At 37.7% G+C, this 27,349-nt stretch overlaps 1 protein-coding gene across 2 annotated transcripts in view; it reads right to left on the bottom strand.

The window, feature by feature from the left end:
- The window catches only part of PAFAH1B1 (platelet activating factor acetylhydrolase 1b regulatory subunit 1), an 80,937-nt gene that overhangs the window by 31,962 nt on the left and 21,626 nt on the right, over nt 1–27,349 (bottom strand). For both annotated transcript variants that reach the window (XM_038548533.1, XM_038548534.1), the window contains exon 2: nt 15,664–15,884. In XM_038548533.1, the coding sequence (XP_038404461.1) occupies nt 15,664–15,695 (32 nt within the window). In that variant the 5' untranslated portion in view covers nt 15,696–15,884. The remainder of the gene's footprint in view (nt 1–15,663; nt 15,885–27,349) is intronic.

The raw sequence follows: 27,349 nt of genomic DNA, 5'->3' as shown, positions 1-27,349 counted from the left end.
GCCTCAGTATTTCCATTCCACAATAAGGTTTCAAATAAGCAATATAAAACACTGGAGTTGGGGAGCAGCAGTAAGTTTTGAGAATATCAGGGATAGACTCTCTTTTTATTTAATGAGGGTAAATGCTTGGTTAATATGATATATGAGAGTAGGTTTGGAAAGAGATATCACAAGGCATTAATATAATAATATACAACAACCAAAGGGCAAAATACATATACAGAAATATAGCAAACAACTTAGAACTTAAGTTTAAATAAGTCTCATGCCATTAGAGATAGTTGAACCTAGTGAATGCAGAACTTCTACCAGGGAAGGTGTATCACTATCACTTAAAATAAGGGTAAGGTAAGAGAATCTCTTGGATCTAACAGCCTAACGACACTTCTAGAGTTTGCTAATTCCAGTTGTTAATCTAGAGTTGATTTTCATCAGTTTTATTAAGAATGGAAGACTTTTTAAAAGTTTTTATTTATTTACTAATGAGAGACCCAGAGTGAGAGGCAGAGACATAGGAAGAGGGAGGAGAAGCAGGCTCCGTGCAGGGAGCCCGATGTGGGACTCTATCCCAGGACTCCCAGATCACACCCTGGGCCGAAGGCAGATGCTAAACCACGGAGCCACACAGGGATCCCTAACAATTTTGGTCCTAATGACCATATCTTGTTAATATTTTTTTTAAAAAACACTTTTTTATTTGAGAGAGAGAGAGAGAAAGAGAGAGACAGAGACAGAGAGAGAGGCAGAGAACCAGGCAGAGGGAGAAGCAGGCTCCATGCAGGGAGCCAGATGTTGGACTTGATCCAGGGACTCCAGGATCATACTCTAGGCCAAAGGCAGGCGCTAAACCACTGAGCCACCCAGGGATCCCTAACAATTTTGGTCCTGATGACCATATCTTGTTTATCTTTTTTTTTTTTTAAAGATTTTATTTATTAGAGAGAGTGAGCAGGAGAGAGAGGGAAGATAATTTGAAGCAGACTCTCAGCTGAGTGCACAGCCCAACATGGAGCTCAATCCCATGACCACAAGATAACCTGATTCAAAACTAAGAGAGTCAAAAACAAAACAAAACAAAACAAAAAAAAAACTAAGAGAGTCAGGGACGCCTGAGTGGCTCAGGAGTTGAGCATCTGACTTTTGCTCAGGGCATGATCCTGGGGTCCTGGGATCAGGTCCCATATTAGGCTCCCTGCATGGAGAGCCTACTTCTTCCTCTGTGTCTCTGCTTCTCTCTCTCATGAATAAATTAAAAATAAAATCTTAAAAAAAAAAAAAGAGTCGGAGCCTGACTGAGCTACCTAGGTGCCCCTAGTTTATCTTTAAAGATGCTTACACTTACTTCATTCTTGTTAACAAATGCTGAAATACAGTTTTTGAAACAATCAGCAATTTTGAAATTTTTGATTCAAATTCACAAATGAATTGTGTTTTGGTTTACTGGTTTATTGTTTTGAAGGGTCTATCATGAATAACAGGAAAAAATACCAGTACTCTTTCATTCTAGAGTGGCATTATTTATTATTTGGAATGATCAGAATATGATGCATTCTACTGAATGAAATATTTCAATTAAAAATCAATTTTCGGGATGCCTGGGTGGCTCAGTGGTTGAGTGTCTGCCTTTGGCTCAGGGCGTGATCCTGGGGTCATGGGATTGAGGCCTGCATTGGGCTCCCCGCAGGGAGCCTGTTTCTGTCTCTGCCTCTCTCTGTGTGACTCTCATGAATAAATAAATCTAAAATAAATAAAAATAAAAATAAATTTTCAAAAAATAAAAAGACTGGGGGTGCCTGGGTGTTAAGTGTTTGACTCCAGATTTTGACTTTGGTCATGATCTCAGAGTGGTGGCACTGAGTCCCATGTGAGGAGTCCCTCTCTCTCCTCTGCTTGCACTGTTTCAGATAAATAAATACAATCTTAAAAACTATTCAAAAAATAAAATATAACACAAACAGAACATTTAAACCCCCCTTTGAAAACTCAGAAGGCCCCTTTTAATATTTTACTTCAAGGCAATACTTAGAAACTTTAGTGATCATTGTATGGGAAGTGATATTATAGGCAACATGGTCATAGGCTCTATGATTATCAACTTTTTAAAGTTTAAAAAGCAGCAGAATGTCAAGCATAAACTGGAGAAAAGCAATATATTAAGAAGTTTATATTTAAAAACACAGTTGAGGGCAGCCCGGGTGGCTGAGTGATTTGGTGCCGCCTTCGGCCCAGGGCATGATCAGGGCATTCTGGTAATGAATCCCACGTCAGGCTCCCTGCATGGGGCCCACTTCTCCCTCTGCCTGTGTCTCTGCCTCTCTCTATCTCTCATGAATGGATAAATAAAATCTTAACCCCCCACAGTTGACCCTCTATACAACATGATGTCTTGAACCATGTGAGTCTACTTAATATTGTGTGACTTTTTTTTTTCAGTACATACAGTATAGTCTGGTAAAGAGATTTACTCTTCCGTACGATTCGCATCCCCCTCCTTTTTCTGACAGAAAGATACTACACAAGCAGGGCAGAGGGTGAGAGGGAATCCCAAGCCGTTCCTCACTCAGGGCAGAGCCTGACTCAAGGCTTGATTTCACAACACTGAGATCATGACCTGAGCTGAAATCAAGAGCCAGACACCCAACTGACTGAGCCACTCAAGCACCGCCCTTATAATTTTCTTAATAACTCTTTCCTCTCTCTAGCTTACTTTATTTTAAGAATATAGTATTTAGGGATCCCTGGGTGGCGCAGCGGTTTGGCGCCTGCCTTTGGCCCAGGGCACGATCCTGGAGACCCAGGATCGAATCCCACATCAGGCTCCCGGTGCATGGAGCCTGCTTCTCCCTCTGCCTGTGTCTCTGCCTCTCTCTCTCTGTGTCTATCATGAATAAATAAATAAAATCTTAAAAAAAAAAAAAAAGAATATAGTATTTAATATACACAACATACAAAATATGTGTTAGTCAACGGATTATGTTATCAGTAAGGCTGCTGTTCAACAGTATGCTATGCTATAGTAGTTAGGTTTTAGGAGGAGTCAAAAGTTATACATTGATTTTCAACTAAGCAAAGGGTCAGAACCCCAACACCCATATTGTTCAAGGGTCAACTATATTTACTTTAAGGTCGATGAAAAAATATGTATGTTTATGTATATAAAAACCTGAAATTGAGAGTATGTGAATTACAGTTACATTCTTATTTCAGCCCCAGCATCTAATTCATTATTTTGCTTTTGTTGCCTGGGATGAAGAAAATTCTACTTCACACAGGTAAGTGGTATATGCAGTAACTAGATTTAAACAACTCAACTGCGATCTCTGAGTATTCTTCAATTAAACTGAGCCAAAATATTTTAAAAGGAATGGGAAATACCTATTTGAAAACTGAACCACTAACAAGATCTAAACATTGCTCTTGTTTCTATTAGATCCTAAAGACAGACAAAACGTGTTCAAAACTTTAAACCTTAAAACTACCAGTAATAGGATATTGCCATGATGCAAACTATTGTGCCTACAACTTGTCTTTACAACTATTTCCAACATGATGACAATGTGTACCTATGCTAGAGCCTTGTGTGGCATCTAACTCAACTCCATGAACATGTGTAGCTGTAGTGTATTCCAAGGTACAATTTTACATATACAGGTAAGTACAGATCTTTATTATTATTATTTTTTTAAGATCAGGGCAGAACAACTTTCTAATCAATGCTAAATATATATAATATTCAAACATATGCACAGGAGAAACCTGAACACCTCAATAGCAGAGGTTAGTTTTTCAAAGCAAAATACAGCTTTAAGATACATTATAGTCATGAAAAGACATGGAGAAACCTTAAATGCATATTGCCAAGTCAAAGAAGTCATTCTGAAAAGGCTAAATACCATATGAGTTCAAATTTCTGGAGATGGCAAAACTATGGAGACAGTAAAAAGATCAGGATCTTTTCTCCAAGGGATGGACAAATAGATGGAGCCCTAGGGAATTTTAGGGCAGTGAAGCTATATATAAGTACAGCAAAATTAAGAGGTTAAAGAAAATTAACTTTAATGTGTTGATCAGAATTAGCTAACAAAGATAAACAATAAATTATCCAAAAAGTGTTTCAGATCACTTTATGAAGATTGTCAGTTCACCGGAAGAGGATCTGGAAAGTTGAAAGGCAACATGCTTCAGGGCAAAGGATATAATGGTATGACAGAAAGGTGTTCTAAGACAGCACACTTAATTTCACTATCCCAACTTACTCTTTCCCACAAATAAAACTATCCTCAAAGATGACTAAGAAGAAAGGATGTAACTTAGAGTCCATGAACGTTTTCTTAAGAGAAGAGGAAAAGTGTGCATGGCTGACTCAGTACAGCATGCAACTCCTGGTCTCAAGGTTGTAGATTCGAGCCCTACACTGAGCTTGACGATTATTTAAAAATCTTTTTTAAAAAAGGGAAAAGAAAAAGAAAAAAAAAAAGGAAAAGAGAAGGGGGAAAACTAACAAAGCAAATAAAATACAGGAATGCATTCTTTAGAGAGGAAGAATAACCCCAGAAAGACGTGGAAAATCATATAACTTTATACTCTCAAACAAAATCTATGGTAACATAAAACTAAATATATAAAAAGAAAAGGAATCCAAAGATATGATATGATATAGCCAAATAGAATAAAAGAAAATTTCCCTAAAATAAAGAACACTCAAAATCTAGCTTGGTGAATATAAACACAGGAGAAAAAAGCCACTATGGATAAGCAGGCAGAAAAGTAAGGAGAAATACCAGGCTAAACTAAAACTTCTCCATTGCAAATCCTTTTCTTTTCTTTTTTTTTTAAGGATTTTATTTACTTATTCATGAGATACGAGGGTGGGGAGTGGGGGGAGGCAGAGACACAGGCAGAGGGAGAAGCAGGCTCCATGCAGGGAGCCTGCCGTGGGACTCCATCCCGGGACTCCAAGATAACGCCCTGAGCCAAAGGCAGACGCTCAACCGTTGACCTATATGCCTATTCCAAAAATACTGTACTTAACTACCTTTACAGCAATGTTTAGATATCTGGTACAATTAGTTCCTTTCTCAATGATATTTTAAAAATTTATATGTAACTATTTTTCTTCTTTTTTCTCTTCCAGAAGAATTTCAGAATCAAGCTAGTCAAATTCATGAAAAAATCTGTTTGGATTTTAATTGGTATTGTGTATTTAACTTTATTAATATTTGGGAACTCTGACATCTTTCCATTATTCGCTTTTTTTTCCCCACTAGAAACAGGGCAAAGAAATCTTTTTTTTTTTTTTTTTTTTAAGAAATCTTTTCTACAACGTTACTCAGTAACAAAAACTATTTTTGTATGCCATCTTATTTCTGGACACCAATTAAATACAGTAATTCTAATTGTTGATTCTCTGATTTTTTTTTTTAAGATTTTTATTTATTTATTCATAGAGACAGAGAGAGAGAGAAAGAGAAAGAGAGAGAGGCAGAGGGAGAAGCAGGCTCCATGCAGGGAGCCCGACGTGGGACTCGATCCCGGGCCTCCAGGATCATACCCCAGGCTGCAGGCGGCACTAAACCGCTGCGCCACAGGGGCTGCCCATGATTTTTATTTTTTTAAGATTTTATTTATTTGAGAGACTGAGAGCATAAGCAGGGGGGTTGGGAGGGGAGAGGGAGAAATAAGACTCCTTGCTGATCAGGGAGCCCGTGATGCAGAGTCCTCCAGTCCTCCATCCCAGGACCCTGAGATCATGACTTGAGCTAAAGGCTGACAACCAACTGAGTCACCCAGGGACACCTCTCTCTTTGATTTTCTATATAGATGCTAGCACTTACAAGTAAGTTTGTTTTCTTCCTTTCCAATAGTTCTATCTAGTTCTTTTTGTTGCCTTATTGCATTGGTTAGATTGTCAAGTCCAAGTTTTGGTTTTTTTTTTTTTTTTAAAGATTTTATTTTATTTATTCATAGAGACAGAGAGGAAGGCAGAGACACAGGCAGAGGAAGAAGCAGGCACCACACAGAGAGCCTGACGTGGGACTCGATCCCAGGTCTCCAGGATCACGCCCCGGGCTGCAGGCAGCACTAAACTGCTGTGCCACCGGGGCTGCCCGTCAAGTCCAAGTTTAATGGTATCAGAAGCATGGTTACTCTGGCCTTGTTCTTGACTTTCTTGGAAATGTACCTTAATATCTCCAGTATTTTCTGTAAATTTCAGGTAGAGAGACTCAATCTCAAGTTAAGAAAATATCCTTCCTCCTTTTCTAAGAAAAAACAAATTTTTAAAAAGATCTTAAGTAATTTTTACACCCAATGTGGGGCCCGAACTTACAACCCAGAGTTCGAGTCGCATGCTCTACTGAACCAGCCAGGCATCACTTTAAGAAATTTTTAACAATCCTGGGGCATCTGGGTAGCTCAGTCAGTTGAGCATCTGACTCTTGATTCTCACCTCAGGTCTTATCTTGGGGCTCCACACCCAATGTGGAGCCTACATAAAAGAAAAAGAAATTAACAAAAGTGGGTATTAAAAATATTTCTTTATCTTTTGCTGAGAATATGATTTTTCTCCTACTATTAATGTAGTAATTACATTAATAGGTTTTTTTTCATTAATAGGTTTCTTAAGGTTGCAACCTCTTATGGTTCTTGGCATATATCATACTTGGCCATAATTAACTTTTTTCATATGTATAACATACTCATTTGTTACATTATTTTATATTTTTTATCTGAATTGATATAAAAATTAGCTTGTAATGTTCTTTATTATTATCCTCTTACCTAGTGTTAATGGCGCTATCCTAGCCTCATAAAATAAGCTCTTAAGTATTCCACCTTTTTCTATGGTGTGGAAGACCATCTGGAAAGTTACTGGTCCTTAAAGAATTAGGGTATTTACTTATTAGAAAGTAAATACCTTAGGCTTAGAAACTGCCTGGACTTGATGTCTCTAGCTATCTTTACAATTTCCTCTAAAGTTAATAATCTATTCAAGTTTTCAACTTCTTCCTGAAGCAATTTTACTGATGATTTTCTTAGAAAATCACCCTGGTAATTCAGATTTTCAAATTTAATAGAACATTTTCATAATTTTGAAAATCACCTCTGAGTTCATTTTATGTTGCATTTCTCACTACTATATTGTTCATTTGTGCCTTTTCTCCTTATTCATCAGTTTTATTTTATGGTTTTCTTAAAAGCTAATTTTTAGGGGTTTCTGGCTGGCTCAGCAGGTGAACGTCTGTCTTAGGCTCAGGTCATGATCCTGGGGTCCTGGGATCAAGTCCTGCATTGGGCTCCCTGCAGGGAGCCTGCTTCTCCTTCTGTGTCTCTACCTCTGTCTCTCTCATGAATAAATAAAATCTTAAAAAAGAAAGAAAAGCTAGTTTTTAATTTTGCTAATCAAGTTTATCAAGTTATATTTTCTATGTTACTAATTTATGCTTTTTAAAAAATATATTAATTCTTTGCCTCTGCTTTCCTTTGGGCTTATTTTGTTGTTCTTATTTTTTTTTTTAAGTTTACTGATTTGTGAGAGAGCGCACACACGCACACGCATGCAAGTATGGTCGCACAGAAGTTGGGGAAGTGGCAGAGGGAGAAGGAGAAAGAGAAAGAGAATTTCCAGCAGACTCCCCACTGACTGTGGAGTTCGATCTCACAGCCTTGAGATCGTGATCTGAACTGAAATTAAGAGTTGGTCGCTTAACCTATTGAGCCACTCAGGCACCCCTGTTGTTCTTGAATTGAATGTGTAGGTCACTTCTGACCTTTGGTTGTTTTGTTTTGTTTTAAGATTTTACTTATTTATTCATGAGAGGCACAGAGAGAGAGGCAGAGACACAGGCAGAGGGAGAAACAGGCTCCACGCAGGGAGCCTGACGTGGGACTCGATCCGGGTCTCCCAGATCATGCCCTGGGCTGAAGGCAGTGCTAAACCGCTGAGCGACCCGGGCTGCCCAATGTTTTGGGGTTTTAAAGAACGATTGTATTTATTTGAGAAAGAGCAAGTGAGAGAAAGAGAGAGAGAGAATGAACAGGAGGAAGAGCAGACTCAGAGGGAGAAGCAGACTCCTTACTGAGCAGAGAGCCCTACTTGGGGCTTGAGCCCAGGGGCCCTGAGATTGTGACCAGAACTGAAGGCAGATGCCCAACTGATTGAGCTACCCAGGTGCCCCTCTGACCTTTGGTTTTTTAAGACTCAGACAATCCAATTTTCTGTATGTTATATTGGTTTTTATTATTTATTTATTTATTTATTTATTTATTCATTCATTCATTCATTTATTTATTTATGATAGTCAGAGAGAGAGAGAGAGAGAGAGAGGCGAGACACAGGCAGAGGGAGAAGCAGGCTCCATGCAGGGAGCCCGATGCGGGACTCGATCCCAGGACTCCAGGATCAGGCCCTGGGCTGAAGGCAGGTGCTCAATCACTGAGCCACCCAGGGATCCCCTATGTTGGTTTTTATAAATAACCTCATTATTATTGATTTCATTTCCTAAGTTTCATTTTGTTCTCTTAACTCCAAAATATATAGAAAATTTTAAAAAGATTTTAGTTATCTGAGAAGGGGGGAGAGAGAGAGAGAGAGGCAAAGGGGGTGAGGAGCAAAGGGAGAAGGAGAAGGAGAAGCTGACTCCCCACTGGGCAGTGAGCCTGATGCAGGGCTCAATCCCAGGACCCTGAGATCACAACCTGACCACCTGAGCCAAAGGCAGATGCTTAACCAACTGAGCCACCCCAGAAGTATATTTTTAAATGCTCAACCGCTGAACCACCCAGGCGTCCCAAGAATTGTGTATTTATGGAAGCAAGAAAAAAATTAATCTCTAACATGTGAAGACTCATGGAGGTCCCTTTAGGAATCCATCTTGAAAAAGAAACATAATGAAAAAAATCTACCCAACTGACAAGGGTAATCAAAGTAAGAACAGAAAAATGTTTCAAACTCAATCAAATTGTATACATTAAGTATATACAGTTCTTTGTATGTCAATTACATTACAATATACCTGTTAAACCAAAAAGGGAATACAAGAATGGGAAAGTTGTGGAAAAAAGAATTCGGGGTGAGCAACAAATTAAACAAAGTGTAAATATTATCAATGAGGACAACCTAAAAAAAAAAAAAAAGAAAACTTTCTTCATTTTTCATGGAAGATCAATGGGTAAAATTTCATACAGAAATAGAGGTGTGGGGCACCTGGGTCACTCAGTTGTTGAGCATCTCTTTGGCTCAGGTCACAATCCTGGAGTTCTGGGATCGAGTCTCTGCCTCTCTCTGTGTCTCTTATGAATAAATAAATAAAATCTTTAAAAAAAGAAATAGAGGGATCCCTGGGTGGTGCAGCGGTTTGGCGCCTGCCTTTGGCCCAGGGCACGATCCTGGAGACCCGGGATCGAATCCCACATCGGGCTCCCGGTGCATGGAGCCTGCTTCTCCCTCTGCCTGTGTCTCTGCCTCTCTCTCTGTGTGTGACTATCATGAATAAATAAATAAAATCTTTAAAAAAAAATAAAATAAATAAAATAATAAAAAAAGAAATAGAGGTATAAGCTTATTTTGCTAAAAGTAACTTTGAGATGGGGCACCTGGGTGGCTCAATGGGTTAAGCATTCAACTCTTGATTTCAGCTCAGGTCACTGAGATAGAAAGAGCCCTGCATCTGGCTCCATATTCAGTGGAGTCTACTTTTCTCCTTCTCCCTTTCCCTCTCCCTCTGCACCCGCCCCCACAGACATTCTCTCTCAAATAAAAAAATATATTCTTTAACAAACAAAAAGTAACTATAAGATGAACAGATAATGCCATTTCCAAATTCACATAAAGACTGACAAAAATTATTAAAAACAGGTTGTAAAATACAGTTCTATTTTACAAATCTTAAGGAAAAAAGATGTGCAAGACATTTTTGTAAATATGTGAAAAGGGATCCCTGGGTGGCTCAGCGGTTTGGCACCTGCCTTTGGCCCAGGGCGCAATCCTGGAGTCCCGGGATCGAGTCCCACGTCGGGCTCCCGGCTTGGAGCCTGCTTCTCCCTCCTCCTGTGTCTCTGCCTCTCTCTCTCTCTATGTCTATCATGAATAAATAAATAAATAAATAAATTAAAAAAAAGTAAATATGTGAAAAATATCTGAAAAGATTATACTATCGAGGCAATGGTGGCTACCACTGGAAAATGGGACTGAGAAACTGAGGAGGGGGTAATGTTTACATTTTGACATATAAATTTTGGTAATAGAATTGTGTTTAACGAATAGTGAACTTAAAATTGGGAAACTCATTCTGCCTCTGTTACTAGTCATGAAACTGGTAATTTTAATTTCTCCTATCCTCAATTTATCTGTAAAATAAAGATATTTGTCATATCCACATAAATGATTTTGTTATTATTCAATATTTATATGCCTCAGAGTAGTAAAACAAAGAAGGCAGGCAATATACATTTGCTGAGCTGAATCACACTTAGCAGTACTGCTCAAATTACCAGTTTCCAGTATGTCAATATTTATTTCATTTCTACAACCAAAATACCTCAAAGCTTTTTACAAGCTAACTGGTATCCAACCTATTAGAAACGCTAAACTGAAGCAAAGGCAAACTGAAGTGTCAAAATGTATCCTACTCATAAAAGGTAAACATTTGTTTCTTCCTTTCAGTAAATATATACTCATATTATTTTTAAAAATGGGAGAAAAAGTAAAAGCCATCATTTTATCTCCTTACTAAAAACTCTTAAGATTTTTCTATTCCTCAAATTTACATTTAGATGTAAGACCAATTTTCTTTCTTTAATAAGCACTCTTTAAGTCTATTCTTACCTAAAATTCCCTACAAATTTAGCTACCTGAAATTAGGTTCTCTCCTCAATTGATTGTTATTAAAACTAAAAGCTCTATTTTGGGCCATAAAATTTAAATATTAATCTTAGTTATGAGGGTAATAAGGATGACTTGCAGTCAGTGCACATAAGGCATCCAGAAGAAAAAGATATGGACTTAGAAACAAGAATAATTAAAAACCAGATATACCTTCAATAACAAAAAAGTTATTAATTACAATATTATTTATAGTTACAGAATAGTGGAAACTACCTAATTTTTCAAATATGGGAGAATGGTTGAAGAAACATGGTATGTACACAGTACACAGTTGTTAAAAAAGGGGGGGGGGAATCTCTATGAACTGATATGGAGTGAGTTCCAGGAGATTTTTCTAACGGAAAAAAAGCCAAGTGCAAAAGAGCACATATGGTATGCTACCTTTTACTTAAGAAAGGAGAAAAACAAGGGCAGCCCTGGTGGCCCAGTGGTTTAGCACCGCCTTCAGCCCAGGGTGTGATCCTGGAGACCCGGGGTCAAGTCCCACGTCGGGCTCCCTGCATGGAGCCTGTTTCTCCCTCTGTCTGTGTCTCTGCTTGTGTGTGTGTGTGTGTGTGTGTGTGTGTGTCTCATGAATAAATAAAATCTTAAAAAAAAAAAAAAGGCGAAACAAAACATACATGTATTTCTCTCACCTTATTTTTTTTCTTTTAGAAAGGGAGGGAAAGGGGAGAGGGGAGAGGCAGAGGAAGAGAATCTTAAACAGGTTCCATGCCTAGTGCAAGCCCAGCAATGTAGGTCTCTATCTCACAACCCTGAGATCAGAATCTGAGAGCCAAAATCAAGAGTTGGACGCTTAGCCAATGGAGCCACCAGGCACCTCTCTCTCTTAATCTTTATTAAATAATGAACGAAGTTGATTCTTATAGGAGGCAAGGAGGGAGTAACTTAATAGAAGGGATTCAGAAGAGAATACTTCTGAGTATAAACTTTTGTATAGATAATGCTCTACATATCCAAAATACTAAATAAGGATGGGAAAGCAGAGGAAATGCAAAACACACAAAACTGAACAAATGAACCCAAGTATATCTCGAATAATATAACCATAGGAAGAGAGAGAAAAATAAAACTAATCCAAATAACTTACAAACAAAGTATTTGATTATATATTTTCAGTCTAAGGCAGAGTGGATGGGAGGAGAACTACATACAAATTCTAAACTCTCTCTGGGAAAGTTTGTTTTTTCAAGTGGTAAGAGTGTAACAATTCTGAAACTATTTTGAAAGTATTCTAGGATTGAGCAAATGAGTCAATGTGTTGAAATTGCTGAGGGTCAGGTCTTACTACAGAAGAAAGATATAAATATTGTAGGGAGGAAAACAAAAAAGAACCTTATGGGACTACACTGGACTTAGAAGTATGGGGATAGCCTAATGATTTCTAAAATAAGTACGGGTATTGATAGGTATGTTATCAGTGGGTCTCAATTGGGAGAGATTTTGCTTCCCCACCTCAAAGGAGAGTTGGCAATGTCTGGAGACATTTTTTATTGTGGCACCTAGGGCGTAGAGGCCCAGGTTGTTGCTAAACAATGGACAGTGTACAGGACAGATCCGACAGCAAAGAATTATTCAGCCCAAAATGTCAATAATGCCAAGACTAAGAAACCTTTAGTACATATGGTACCACAGTGTCTGTACATGTTTATACATGTTTCTTGGTTCATACATGTTTATACATATTTCTTGGTTCTGTCTACTTAAAGAGCCCAGAAGCAGATACCCCAGTAGCAGTAAGTACACTTAGTACCCATATCTTGATGTCAAATACCCTTTTCCACTAAAAAGAACCAGGGCTTACTGGATCAATGACTGATTCTAGGATTAAGGCAGGATGAGCACACAAGCTTGGAAGACAAAGAAAGGAGAAGAGAAGAGAAGAGAAGAGAAGAGAAGAGAAGAGAAGAGAAGAGAAGAGAAGAGAGAAGAAAAGAGAAGAAAAGAGAAGAAAAGAAGAAAAGAAAAAAGAAAGAAAAACCTCCACCTCCCACCCAACCTCACCTCCCCTCTCCTCCCCAGAAAACTAAAGATACTCCCCCTCGCCCCTCCCTCTCCCGCCCTCCCTCCCTCCCCCTCCCCTTTCTCCCCTTCTCCTCTCCCCTCTCCCCGTCCACTCAAGCCTCCAGAAAGAAAGAAAGAAAGAAAAGAAAAGAAAAGAAAAGAAAAGAAAGAAATCACAAATAAGGGAATAAGAGCCAACTGAAGAAAATCCTATGGGACAGTCTGGGATAGTCAAATAACAAAACTATAAGAAAGGTAACGAATGATAAAAACTACTGAAAATATGACAACTTAGGAGTCTGTACCAATAATGAAAAAAACAAATAAAAAGAAAAAATTTAAAGTCCCTTGATTACAGCAAAGTCTGAGTGATGATTAGTAAATGTGGAATGGGTGGTTGTATGGGAAAATCATCACTTTGCAACCACTATTGTAAAGAATGATTGAGGCAAGAATTATCAATGGATATTAAATCTAGAAGGAGAATACTGATGGAAATAATGTTTTGCATGGGGGTGCCTGGGTGGCTCAGTCGGTTAAGCTGCTGACTCTTGATTTCGGCTTAGGCCATGATCTCAGGGTTATGAGATCAAGCTCCACATCAGGCTCTGTGGTCAGCAGGGAGGTCTGCTTGTGATTCTCTACTTCTACCCACATTCTCTACCCCACTCACTTGCTCTAAAATCTATCTTTAAAAAAATGTCTTGCATGGTATTAAAAGGTCTCCCCACTTATATTTGTTGAAAAAATAAAAGTAACTATACAGTGGAGAAACTAGGCATCTTATCTTGACTGAGGGATCAAAATGAGCATCACCACTGAAGGGCAGATAGACATAATGTATCTCCAGACATGATATCCTGAGAAGAATACAAATTACTTATATAGTATTCTGGCCAAGAATATATACTCTGAATCTAATCATGAAGAAACATTAGACAGATACAAAATGGTGAATGTGCTATTAAAAACAACCAACCAACCATTCCTCAAAAATACTGTCCTAGGGGGGATCCCTGGGTGGCGCAGTGGTTTAGCGCCTGCCTTTGGCCCAGGGTGCGATCCTGGAGACCCGGGATCGAGTCCCACATCGGGCTCCCAGTGCATGGAGCCTGCTTCTCCCTCTGCCTGTATCTCTGCCTCTCTCTGTGTGTGTGTGACTATCATAAATAAATACATTTTTTAAAAAATTAAAAAAAAAATTTTCCTAGGGACACCTAAGTGGCACAGTTCGTTGAGCATCTGACTCATGATTTTGGCTCAGGTCATGATCTCAGGATCCTGAGACTGAGCCCCATATCGGGCTCTCCATGGAATCTTCTGGAGAATCTTTTACCTTTCTCTGCCTCTCCCACTTGTGTTCTAAAATAATAACTAAAGTTAAATATATATATATTATTGTCCTAAACAACACATAATGGCTGAAGAACTGTTCCAGATTAAGCAAGACTAAAGAGAAATATGGGTGCCTGCGTGGCTTAGTTGTTTAAGTGTCTGACTCATGTCATGATTGTGGGATCAAGCTCCGCATGGGGCTCCATGCTCAGTGGGGAGTCTGCTGCAGATTCTATCTCTATCTCCCTCTCCCTCTGCCCCTTCCTCAGCACACTCTCAAATAAATAAATCTTAAAAAAAAGAAAAAAAAGACTAAAGAGGAATGACAACTAAATATATTACCTAACCCTGTATTGGACAGTGTACTAGAAAGGACAGAAAAACAAAACAAAACAACCAAACTGTGCAATAAAGGGCATTGGGTTAATTGGCAAAATTGGAATATGGAAGTAGAATAAATAAAAGTATTGCGTCAATGTGAAATTTACTGAAATTGCTAGCTGTCCTGTGGTTTTACAGAAGAATATCCTTATTTTTAGGAACTGCACATCAAAGCATTTGGGGTAAAGATCTTTGGTGTATGCAACTTATCCTCAAACGGTTCAGGAAAAAACACTGCATGTACACATACATAGATACACACACACACACACACACACACACACGCATAGTACTGAGTACAAATGATAAAGCAAATGGTATAAAATAGGTGAAATCGATAAAAATGTACATTAAATATTTTTGTACCATTCTTAAAACTAAAACTTACCCATAAATTTGAAATTATTTCCAAATAGTTTTGTAAAAAGCCACAGAAAAATTTTTAAAAATCTAGAACATGAAGCTAAATTATTCCTCTATATTCTTCACCTATAAAAACAGAATGCTATAAAATATGGAATACTATAAGATATTATAAAATATCAGTGGTCAAATCATTTTATGCCTCTCTCATTAATGCATTTGTATTAACTATTATGTTATCCACCTCATGAAGTTCAAATCTTCTAATAGCCCCTAAATGGTAAAAGATAAAAAATACAATAAGGCAAAGGAAAGGAATACGCAATAACAAAAAAGTTTTCATTTTTCTAATACACACATTCTAGACAAAAAAGTTTAGAGGAGCTCTGAATGATTTATCTTCCTACTGAACATAATATTTTTTATACAAGCTTAGAATAAAACTTATCCCAGCTAACTTACTTCTTTGTTCTGCTTTAAACTTCTTTACAACAAAGTCACAAGGGTAATAAATAACACTATTTCAAAGTAAGACCCAGTTTTAAAATCAGACTAAACTGCCCAAACCAGTATCTGTACACTTACAATTAAGAGTTTTAATTTAAGAATAGATCTCCCGAAGTTCTATTTTAATTTACTACTTTGTCTTTTATGAGAGATTTTTTTTTTTTTTAATACAAAACAGAGAAACTCACAGTTCATCTCGTTGTCTCTGGGACAGCACCATTTTGGCTGTAATATCAAGCTTCTTTGATATAGTGGTATGTCCCTCCTTTGGGAAATCCAAAAGCTTTGCAATCCCTGGATTTATAACTAAATATGCCACTAAGTGGCGTCCACACAGGGGAAGATGATTCTTTTACAAGTGAATCCAACCAGTAATCAGGAGATAGTCAACAAATAGGGTTCATTCCACCTAAGGAGAGAGAAAGAGAGAAGGTAATTTCCTTTACTTAAAATTTAAATTATTTCTAAATTACCATTTGCAATATACACTTTCAAAGATGAAATCCCTTAATGCTAATATGAATATTAGATGATATTTTCTGTTATAATCAATACCATAATATCAGTATGTATTTTAAACTACCATTAATAGTTTAGGGATCCAAAACAGCACTATTTTCAAATTTACCCATTCTCAACCATGTCACCTGCCAGGTAATACTGATATTAATTTTATTAAATTTCAAATATTAACATATAACTTCTCTAAATCATAACTCTCCCTCAAAGGCAAAAATTTGGGGCACCTGGCTAGCTCAGTCAGTGGTGCGTGCAACTCTTGATTTCAGGATTGTGGGTTTAAGGTCAATGGTGGGTGTAGAGATTACTTAAAAATAAAATCTTTTAAAAAACTGCAACTGAAGTAATCTTCAAGAGTGAATATAAGTCACTAATAATCTTAGAAGGGTTGATATTATTTATAATATAAATAAGCTATTCAGCAATCACATGCCATCTTAACCAAAGCATTTGATCAAGAAACAATTTCATATTATTTCAATTTATTTTGTGTTCTTTAGAAGCACCTGTTTTCTTTCTTTCTTTCTTTCTTTCTTTCTTTCTTTCTTTCTTTCTTTCTTTCTTTCTTTTTTTTTTTTTTTTAAGATTTTATGTATTTATTCATGAGAGACAAAGAGAGAGAGGCAGAGACATAGGCAGAGGGGGAAGCAGGCTCCCTGATGCGGGACTCAATCCCTGGACTCCGGAATCACACCCTGAGCTGAAGATGGATGCTCAACCGCTGAGCCACCCAGGTGTCCCAAGAAGCACCTGTTTTCAAAATAAAAAACTGAATGGACTACCCAGAATTTGTGTGCTCACACAGTAATCCAAATCTCTAAGTCAGTTCTTGGATAATTATAACCCAGTATTTCAGAGCCCTTTCTTTATATTTGTAACACTGTAAAATCAATTTCTATATAACATCTAAGAAATATTGTGATCAGTTCAAAGTAAATGTAGGTAAAAGTTAAGAAAAATCAAGAATTATTTATTAGAGAATTATTCTTCAAATCTCCTATTTTACAAAAATAAGTTTAGTTTGTCTTACCACACTGTACAAAAATAGACAGCATTTCCACTGTATTTAGAAAATATATTTGAGATAGTCTTATTTCAAATGCAGACTACTGGTACATATAAAATTCTTTTGGCAGGCACACTTGAAAGGAACAGGAAATTGTCCTCTAAATAAAATTAACATTTAATGATGGGCCTGTGGGACCACCTATCAAGAGATACATCACGGACAGAAGAGACAAAGACCACTTGCATACCTTTTTCATGCTTATGACAGTCACACTATTCTATCCACAAGGGTTATTAGAGTGGTGAATAAACCAGTCAAGGAGTAAAAATGAGAACAACCCTGGTTTTAAATTTGAGCCCTGAGTCAAAAAGTGAGTGGTCAGATGTTTCCAATGGTAGCTACTGATTTTGATTAGTATCTTTCTGTTTAACAATTCTAGCAAATATAATCAGGGATTAATTTTATGATCTTTAATGATTCTTCCAACCTAGAGACTAGCTGGCTCAAAATGACGCCTGAAAACCACATCTCTTTTTAAATCCAGAAAAATAGGACTAAATGCCAGTAATAAATAGTGGAATAAAAACCAAACACAGGGACGCCTGGGTGGCTCAGTGGTTGAATGTCTGCCTTCAGCTCAGATGGTGGTCTCAGGGTCCCTGGATCGGGTCCCACATCAGGCTCTCTGCAGGGAGCATGCTTCTCCCTCTGCCTATGTCTCTGCCTCTCTCAGTGTGTCTTTCATGAATAAATGAATCAACGAACGAAAGAATGAATGAATAAATCTTAAAAAGGGGGGGGAACCAAACAAAATGGACAACCCAGAAAACCATCTCTCTCTGGTATTTTACAACTTTTAATTATTTTAAGCCTCACTTTTCTAAGTCTCTCTCTCTCTTTTTTTTTTTTTTTTAAGATTTTATTTATTTATTCATGAGAGACAGAGATACAGGCCGAGGGGCAGGGAGGCAAGTGTGGGACTCGATCTCCAGGATCACATCCTGAGCTAAAGGCAAATGCTCAACTGCACAGCTACCCATGAATCCCTCTGAGTCTTTTTTTTTTTTTTTTTAAAGATTTATTTATTTGAGAGAAAGAGCGCATGTGAATGCAGGGGGTGGGGAAGAAGAAAAGGGAGAATGTCTCAAGCAGACTCCAAGCTGAGTGCAGAGCCCAATATGGGACCCAATCTCACCACCCCAAGATCACAATCTGAGCCACAACAAACCCCTAACTTTTTTTTGTTTTAACCATCAATAAAGCCAATGCATCTAGGGACTCCTACACTGATAGAGGTCACATTAGGATAAAGATTATCTGATGGTGGTGACTATCTGAACTGTCTATAAGTTTCTATTATCTGAAACAATGGTAATCCACAGAGTCCAATTTAATTATGGAGAGACTATCTCTAGCCAAAAACTAAATCAACGTACAAGAATAACAGCAGTACTAGAATACTAGATGATCTAATAATAATAAAGTCAAGACATAAAGACATAAAGTACTGGATGCGTAGCTGCATATTGCACAATTAATTAATTCATCAAGCATTTACAAAACACTATGTACCAGGCCACCAGGATTAATAAAGGAAAATACTCGCTCTTTATACTCGAGAAGTTTACAGTCTACTGGAACAGTCAGTTAAAACTGTGCAGAGAGAGGCGCCTGGGTGGCTCAGTTAGCTAAGCATCAGATCATGACTTGATTTCAGTGTAGGTCATGATCTTAGGGTTGTAGGATCGAGCCCCACACTGGTCTCTGAGCTCAGTGCAGTCTGCTTGAGATTCTCTCTCTCTCTCTTCCCCTCCCCCTGCTCTCTCTCTTGCTCTCAAATAAATAAAATCTTGGGGGGGGGGGGGAACCAGTGCAAAAGCAGGACAAGTATTACCACAGAGGGGGTGATGACTCAGGATGAAGCTGAGGAGGTAAGCAGGCTACAGAGATCATAAAACAAGCTCAGGTCTTTACATTTATCTTAGGAGGAATGGGCAGCCATTAGAAAACATTTTTTCAGAAAAATTACTCTTACTTACATAGTGAAGAAAGGACCAGAAAGACTGACAGGAAGACACTAGACAGGAGGCTTATAGTAATGAAGGTGACAGATGACGGGGAATCACACTACTATAGCAGCAATTAATGAAGAGAATTAGATGGATTTAAATTATTTACCAGGTAAGTCTTACAGGATTGGTGACTAGATGTAGGCAGGAAGGTAAGAAAGGTCATGCAAGGAGTCAAGGATAACTTCAAGAGATTTCCGGTTTATTATTTTTATTTTTTTTAATATTTAATTTATTTATTCATGACAGAGAGAGAGAGGCAGAGACACAGGCAGAGAGAGAAGCAGGCTCCATGAAAGAAGCCCGACACGGGACTTGATCCCGGTACGCGAGGACCACACCCTGGGCCGAAGGCAGGCACTAAACCGCTGAGCCATCCAGGGATCCCCAGATTTCTGGTTTAGAACTATGTTGAATAGGAAACTCCTATGTGTGAGGAGAGGAGGGAAGTATAATTCATTCCATTTTAGGTATGTTGATTCCAAGTTTCCTGTTAAGATTTTTAGTAGGAAACAGCACAAATAAATCAGCTCTGAAGAGAATGAACCTACAAAAAAAATTATTTTGCACTTATCAGTTTAGAGATAGTGTAATTGAAGTCATGACAATGGAAGACCCATGGAGAATACATAGACCTAGATGAGCAGAGGGCCTAGGTTATTAGAACCAGGCAGTACACCACACCATTAGAAAAAAAAAAAAAAGCCTACAACTGAGGCTAACAGTAAGCCACTTAAGAGGTAAAAGTAAAAACAAAGTAAAAAAAAAAAAAAAAAAAAAAGGTAAAAGTAAAAAAACAGGGGAGACTACGTGACAGAAGCCAAGGGAGTATTTCAAAAAGAAGCGGCAATCGATAGTATCCACAATCACCCAATTACTAAGCAGCATAAGGTCTGAAATGGGTCTACTTCATTCAGTATAGAGCTTACTGATAACCTTGATGAGACTGGTTTTAGTAACAAGAAAAGGATATGGCTTAACATATAGAAACCATATTTAGATGGGCTGATAAGTGCAGGGAGAAGTAAAGATGGTACCGTAAATATATATCTTACATATATATCTTACGAACAGTTAGAAGTGTTGAAAAGGAGTTCTTCCCAACCAAATGAGATGTTTAAATGCTATTGGTGGAGGAATAAAAAGATACAGGAGAAATGAAGAGAAGAATAAAAAATTTTAGTATCACCATTTTCTTCCCCTAATCAACCAAAGGCAAATAGACAACAAGGCATTATGTATCCCTTGACAGAGTAAAACTGCACCACCTATAAAATATTCTTGCCACAAAATCAAATCTGAATCTGTTTAAGTTTCTGGCTCCAACCATCCATTTGCAAGAAGCACAAAGGGCAGAGGAATATGTTAAAGACACCAAAGGGATATAACCAGCAATATCCAGACTGGGAAAAGCCTTATAAAATAAATGATCCAGCTTCTTCAAATAAACTCCAAGGAAATGAAGAAAAAGCCAGAAAGGGAAACCTATAGGTCGAAAGAAAACAAGTTACATATCAACCAAATGAAATTTACAGACTTTATTTAGATATGGATTTTTTTTAATTGCTTGAAAAATAAACAACTGCAAAATAAATCAATGAAAAAATATTTGGGGAAAATGAACACTGGATGAAAGTCTGATGATATTTTTTTTTTAAGATTTTATTTATTCATTCATGAGAGACACACAGAGACAGAGACAGAGACAGAGAGAGAGAGAGAGAGAGAGAGAGAGAGAGAGAGAGGCAGAGGAGAGACAGACAGAGGAAGAAGCAGGCTCCATGCAGGGATCCCAGGTCTCCAGGACCAGGCCCTGGGCTGAAGGCAGCGCTAAACCCCGTTGAGCCACCCGGGCCGCCCAAGTCTGATGATATTAAAGAATAACTGACTTTTTCAAGAATCATAATGGTATTATGGTTATTTTTATTATTTATTTATTTATTTATTATTTAGAGAACATGCACACACATGTGCCTACAGGATGTGGGGGGACAGAGGAAGAAGAATCCTAAGCAGGCTCCAGGCTCAGCCCAATGTGGGGTTCTATCTCATGACCCTGAAATCACAATCTGAGTCAAAAATCAAGAGTCAAACACTTAACCAACTGAGCCCTCAGGTGCCCCAACACTGCAGTTATTTTTAAGATTTTTAGAAATACACAATAAAAAAATTTATCAGTAAAAATGGTAATCTGGGATATGTACCAAAAAATTTGCACAGTAGGCACCTAGCTTGCTCACTCAGTGGACCAGTACAGCTCTTGATCTTAGGGTTGTGAGTTCAAGTCCCACATTGGGTGTGAAGTTTACTTAAAAATAAAATCTTGGGAATCCCTGGGTGGCTCAGCGGTTTGGCGCCTGCCTTTGGCCCGGGGCACGATCCTGGGGTCCCGGGATCGAGTCCCGCGTCGGACTCCCGGCATGGAGCCTGCTTCTCCCTTTGCCTGTGTCTCTCTGCCTCTATGTGTCTATCATGAATAAATAAATTTAAAAAAAATCTTAAAAAAAATAAAATCTTGGGGCTAAGAATCTAAGAATATAATGTACAATATTTCTCAGATTTACATTTTAGCTTAATATTTTAACATAAACTGCAAAATATCACATGACCACAGAAATGAATGGTTCTCAGAGCAAAAGATAGTTCAGAATATTTTGCAACGAACAATCTATTATTTATAACCAACAATACAAATAAACCAGGAAATATTTCACACCACCTAGTGAAGGAATCCTTAATCTTTTGGGGGGAGGGGGCGGCCACTGTATTCCTTTGAGAATGTAAGGAAAATCAAGATCTCTTTCCTCAAAGAAGCACTTACAAACAGAGTGTTACATGCACTTTTAGGCAGTTTACAAATTCTTCTGAAGTCAACATAATGAATGAGAAGACTTAACATTTTTGAGATGTATTTTGACAGCACTTCAATAATCCCTTCTAAGCTACTTATATATATTACAAATATATTTCAAAGAGTCTCATTTATTCATTTGCATGTCAATATTCAGACGTTCTTAGAGATCACTTCTGTGTTGCTCAAGCAATAGAAACAGAAGCTTCAATGTTTCTTGAATACAGAATTCTTAACCTTTCTATAATCAGGATAATATAAATAAATTTTTTTTTAAAGATTTTATTTATTTATTCATGAGAGACAGAGGGAGAGAGAGAGAGACAGAGACTCAATCCCGGGACTCTAGGATCATGCCCTGAGCTGAAAACAACTGCTTAACCGATGAGCCACCCAGATGTCCCCACATTTCTATATTCTAATATTATATTTGCTTTATCTGCTATATAAATGCAGCTCTCTTAAACAAAGTTTATTGCTGGAGAAAGTACCTCACCACAGAAAGAGAAAGGGGAAAAGTGAAAAAGAAAATAGCTTTTAAAAATCTTACAAAACTGGATGAGTGAATTATGAACTTAAATTCTTTGCATTTTCAGTTTCCATGTGTTAATATAGGTTTCACACTTACCAAAACAACCTTTATAACATATTTAATTAATAATTTATCTTGTAAAAAAATAAAATAATTTATCTTGTGGGGATCCCTGGGTGGCGCAGCGGTTTAGCGCCTGCCTTTGGCCCAGGGCACAATCCTGGAGACCCGGGATCGAATCCCACGTCGGGCTCCTGGTGCCTGGAGCCTGCTTCTCCCTCAGCCTGCGTCTCTGCCTCTCTCTCTCTCTCTCTCTCTCTCTCTCTCTGTGACTATCATAAATAAATAAAAATTTTAAAAAAATAATAATTTATCTTGTACATCAGTCCCTGCCAACCATCAGTTTATGAAATAGGAAATATACAGAAAATAAAGGATGTGTGTAAGGGAAAAACATAAGCTGATTATACGTTAACAGCAAAATTAACATAAAAATGGAAATTATCAGGGCAGCCTGGATGGCTCAGCGGTTTAGCACTGCCTTCAGTCCAGGGAGTGACCCTGGAGACTGGAGACTGAGTCCCATGTCGGGCTCCCTGCATGGAGCCTGCTTCTCCCTCTGGGCCCCCCTTTCTCTCTCACTCTCTGTCTCTCATGAATAAATAAACAAAATCTTAAAAATAAATAAATAAAGAGGGTCAGCAGATTACCTACCTTGCTTGACCAGCACATATTACAACTCATAATCCTAATCCAAACAATATATTCTAGATACAGCAATGAGGCAAGGCAGAAACTACTGCCAATAAAGATTTACTGAGTACCTCTGCACGCTAGTTAATTTTTACAAGTTAAATAAAATCTATTGTTTCCCAATTAACTGCATGCTTCATGGTATTTTGCAAATCATTAGGTTTTTTAGCACAGTTATAAAAAACAGAATTTTTCTCAAAACCACTAATGAGATATATTTTATTAACATGCAGGACTATTCACATCACAGATATACCCCTCCCAGTGTTTCCAACTATTTTTACCATTTTTATCCTATTATCCTTACATAGATTTTATACACAATAATTCAATAAAGAAAAATAAAGCTAGCCTTTTTTTAAAAAATTTATTTATGTATTTATTTATTTGAAAGAGAGCAAGAGCATAAGCAGGGGGAGCTGGAGAGGGAGAAGCAGATTCCTCACTGACCAGGGAGCCTAATGACATGGAGCTTGTTCCAAGGACCCTGGGATCATGACCTGAGCCAAAAGCAGACATCCAACCGACTGAACCACACAGATGGTAATCTTTTTCTTATCACAAGGTGGTAAAAAGATAAAAAATACTTGTTTATAATTTAATGAATTAAGATTTCAGTTTGACCTAGACAACTAAAAGCTACTTTCTTAATTATGCTACCCTTACATGATGTTTCAAAAGCATCAGACCAAGGGGTGCCTGTGTGGCTCAGTTGGTTAAGCCTCTGACTTTGATTTTGACTCAGCTTATGATCTCAGGATTTTTAGATGGAGCCCTTAGTACTGGATGTGGAGTATGGAGCCTGCTTATGATTCTGCCCTTCCTGGCCTTCCCTGCTCACTCTCTCTTAAAACAAAACAAAACAAAACACAGATAACCAGCATCAAACAAAAAAAGAGACATAAAACTGCCTATTCATGTTACATGTCATAATGGTACTACTTATTAATCTGTTTTTAGATACTCAATATATAGTCAAGTTATAAGCTCTTCTCAACTATGAAATGGACTTAAATGTGAATTATAGTGAGGAGCAATCAGGATAATATAAATAAATTCCATAAGTAATACCATACATGTTATCTCTGCCCTGTTTTGAACTTTATTTATTTTTTGAACTTTACATATATTTTCAAAACCTACTTTAATAAACTGGAAACATGCCTTCTTATCAAGTTTCTTGTTAACTTAATTTTTGACACTTTTTTTCATAAAAAATAATGAAGAGTGGGAATCCCTAGGTGGCTGGGCGGTTTGGCGCATGCCTTCGGCCCAGGGTGTGATCCTGGAGTGCCAGGATCGAGTCCCACATCAGGCTCCCTGCATGGAGCCTGCTTCTCCCTCTGCCTGTATCTCTGCCTCTCTCTCCCTCGCTCTCTGGCTCTCATGAATAAATAAATAAAATCTTAAAAAAAAATAATGAAGAACATGTATGATCTGGTTAGTGTCACATGAGTGATATTCTGGAAATCTTAAGAAATGAAAACTGAAGCAATCATCTCCCAAAACATGGTCTTCTCCCCAGAAAGGAAATATTTTTTTCACTTATGCCATCTTCTTTTCCCCTTGCTCTCTCTGAATTGTTTGCACCATTCAAATCATTCTGATCTATGTATAACTGTGTATTAGAACATACATATGTGGGGTGCCTGGGTGGCTCAGATTAAAGGTCTGCCTTCAGCTCAGGTCATGATCTCAGTGTCCAGGGATGGAGCCCCTGCATTAGGCCCCTGCTCAGCATGGAATCTGCTTCTCCTTCTCCCTCTCCCCCTTCCCTCATGCTCATGCCTCTCCTCGCTCAAATAAATAAAATCTTAAAAAAAAATTTAAAAAAGGACATACATATGTGTTTTGATTTGGAACATCTCTCATTTAAATAATTAGTGGTGGGTATTCTGGGTGTTCCTGCAAATTCTTTATCACTTTATCAAGATGATGCTCCTAAACATGACATCAGATCTAATCCCCAGGTTATAGGTTTCTCTAAGCTCTCAATATTTGACTCTGAATATTATGCTATAAAAATATTTATTTCTTTAAGATTTTATTTATTCATGAGAGACACACAGAGAGAGAGAGAGAGAGAGAGAGGCAGAGACACAGGCAGAGGGAGAAGCAGGCTCCATGCAGGGAGCCTGATGTGGGACTGGATCCTGGGATTCCAGGATCACACCCTGGGCTGAAGGCAGGCACTAAACCGCTGAGCCACCCAGGGATCCCTGTATAAAAATATTTAAAACTGCTATGTGTAATGCAGTCAAATAATAAATAAATAATAAACTTACCTATACTAAGTCAATGCACTGAATACTCTGAAAAAATACCCCAGTATATATAGTTTAAATCTATGAGATTAGATAAAACAAAGTACCTCCTAAGAGTAATTTCATTTCCTTAATTCAATCTTTGATTTCCTCACTTGTCCATAAGTTTCTAGAGTTCTGAAATAATTTTCTAATAAAAATAAAGATTGCAAAATTAGCCAAACTATTAATTGTCCTTTGCAGTATCTTGTGCTCTGTGTGAACAATAAAGTATAAGAAAAGTTTTCTCCCATGCTCACAATTTAAAAATGTTAGATCATTGCAAGTTTTTAATCAAATACCTAGGCTTTAAAGTATGCTTGTTCTTACTCTGCTCCATCTCAGAGGCCCATGATTCATTGGGACCTGCTGTTGGCAGGCAGTAACAAAAACAAAAAAGGCCAGATTGATCCATCATTGAGAGACAGACTAAGCTCAGGCACAGTTTGCTGAAAAAGTAGAATTCTTCCAACAGCCACACCATTTCCTCACTTCTATTAGTTATAGCCAACAACCACATCTCATTTTACAAGATTTAAGTCACTGATCAAATAAATATCTGGGTACATATAAAAATAGTTTGCACTTTTCAATTAGCTTTGGGCCAAAGATTAAGAAGATATCACTTTTTCACAGAGAACTATTCCCACCAATCAAGTCTAGTAACTCTAATATCAAAGGCAAAAAGGCCAAGTGTTGTAAATAGACACTCCATAGCTAGGTTATAAATCTGAAGAAATATAAAGTTTTTGGGCTTTGAAATCAAAAAGACATAGATTTAAGTAACACAGTATAAATCATATCCAGATGTCCATATTTTCTTTTAGAATCCACCTTTTTTGCCTTTGTGTTTTGCCTGTCACTAGAAGACTGGAATCATGTATGAGATGGTTTGTACTATACCTCCTGTGATGGTTAATTTTGTGTGTCAACTTGGCCAGGCCACAGTAGCCAGATATTTTGTCAAATGCTTGTTTAGATCTTGCTATGAAGGCATAATTTAGATGAGGTTAAAATTTAAATTAGTTGACAATGAATAAAGCAGATTACCCCCTACCCCCAATGTAGATGGGTTCATCCAAGCAACTGAAGGTTTTAAGTGAAAAGACATACACAACTCCCAAGGAAGAATTTTGACAGCAGACTGTCTTTGGACTCTAGCTGCAACTCAACTCTTCCCTGGATCTCTACAGGCAGGCTACCCTGTAAATTTTGGACTTGCCAACCTTCACAATCATGTGAATCAATTCCTTGAAATCTAACCCACCCACTCAAGTGAGAGAGAGAAAGAGAGACTATTACTTTTTTATTTTAAATACATATGTACATTATATTCTGTTTCTCTGGAAAACCCTAATATACCCCATATCTTCAGTTTAGTCATAATAATATAGCAACCTTTTTTATTATAGGCTTAGCTGTCAATAAACTCTACTGGAATAAATACTCTTCACCCCTCATAGTACTTAAACTCTACTCTCTGGATACCCTCCAGGTAAATCAATACCGTCAAGGGTTTTCAAATGTAAAAAGGTTGTTTCCCACCTACAAAAACAAGAAAGAAAAAAAAAAAAAAAACAAGAAAGACACCCAGAACAAGGGCTACTGACATGCAAAACATAATTAAGAACTCATCCTACCCACTCTGTTTTTCATCACTCTCTCCACTAAGTTTTTGATACTCACTACCATTACAATTTATAAGCATCATCTCATTACTGCTGGTATTTCCTCTCTTTCCATTTTTTTTCTCGTTGTTTTTTCATTCTTGGCCTGTCTACCTCACCATCTCTTGGCTCTCCCTTTAATTAATCAGGATGAGGATGCATGCATACTGA

This window comes from Canis lupus, chromosome 9 (genome assembly GCF_011100685.1).
Source record: "Canis lupus familiaris isolate Mischka breed German Shepherd chromosome 9, alternate assembly UU_Cfam_GSD_1.0, whole genome shotgun sequence".
Classification (NCBI taxonomy): domain Eukaryota; kingdom Metazoa; phylum Chordata; class Mammalia; order Carnivora; family Canidae; genus Canis; species Canis lupus.
This window is presented reverse-complemented; position numbering and strand designations above follow the sequence as displayed.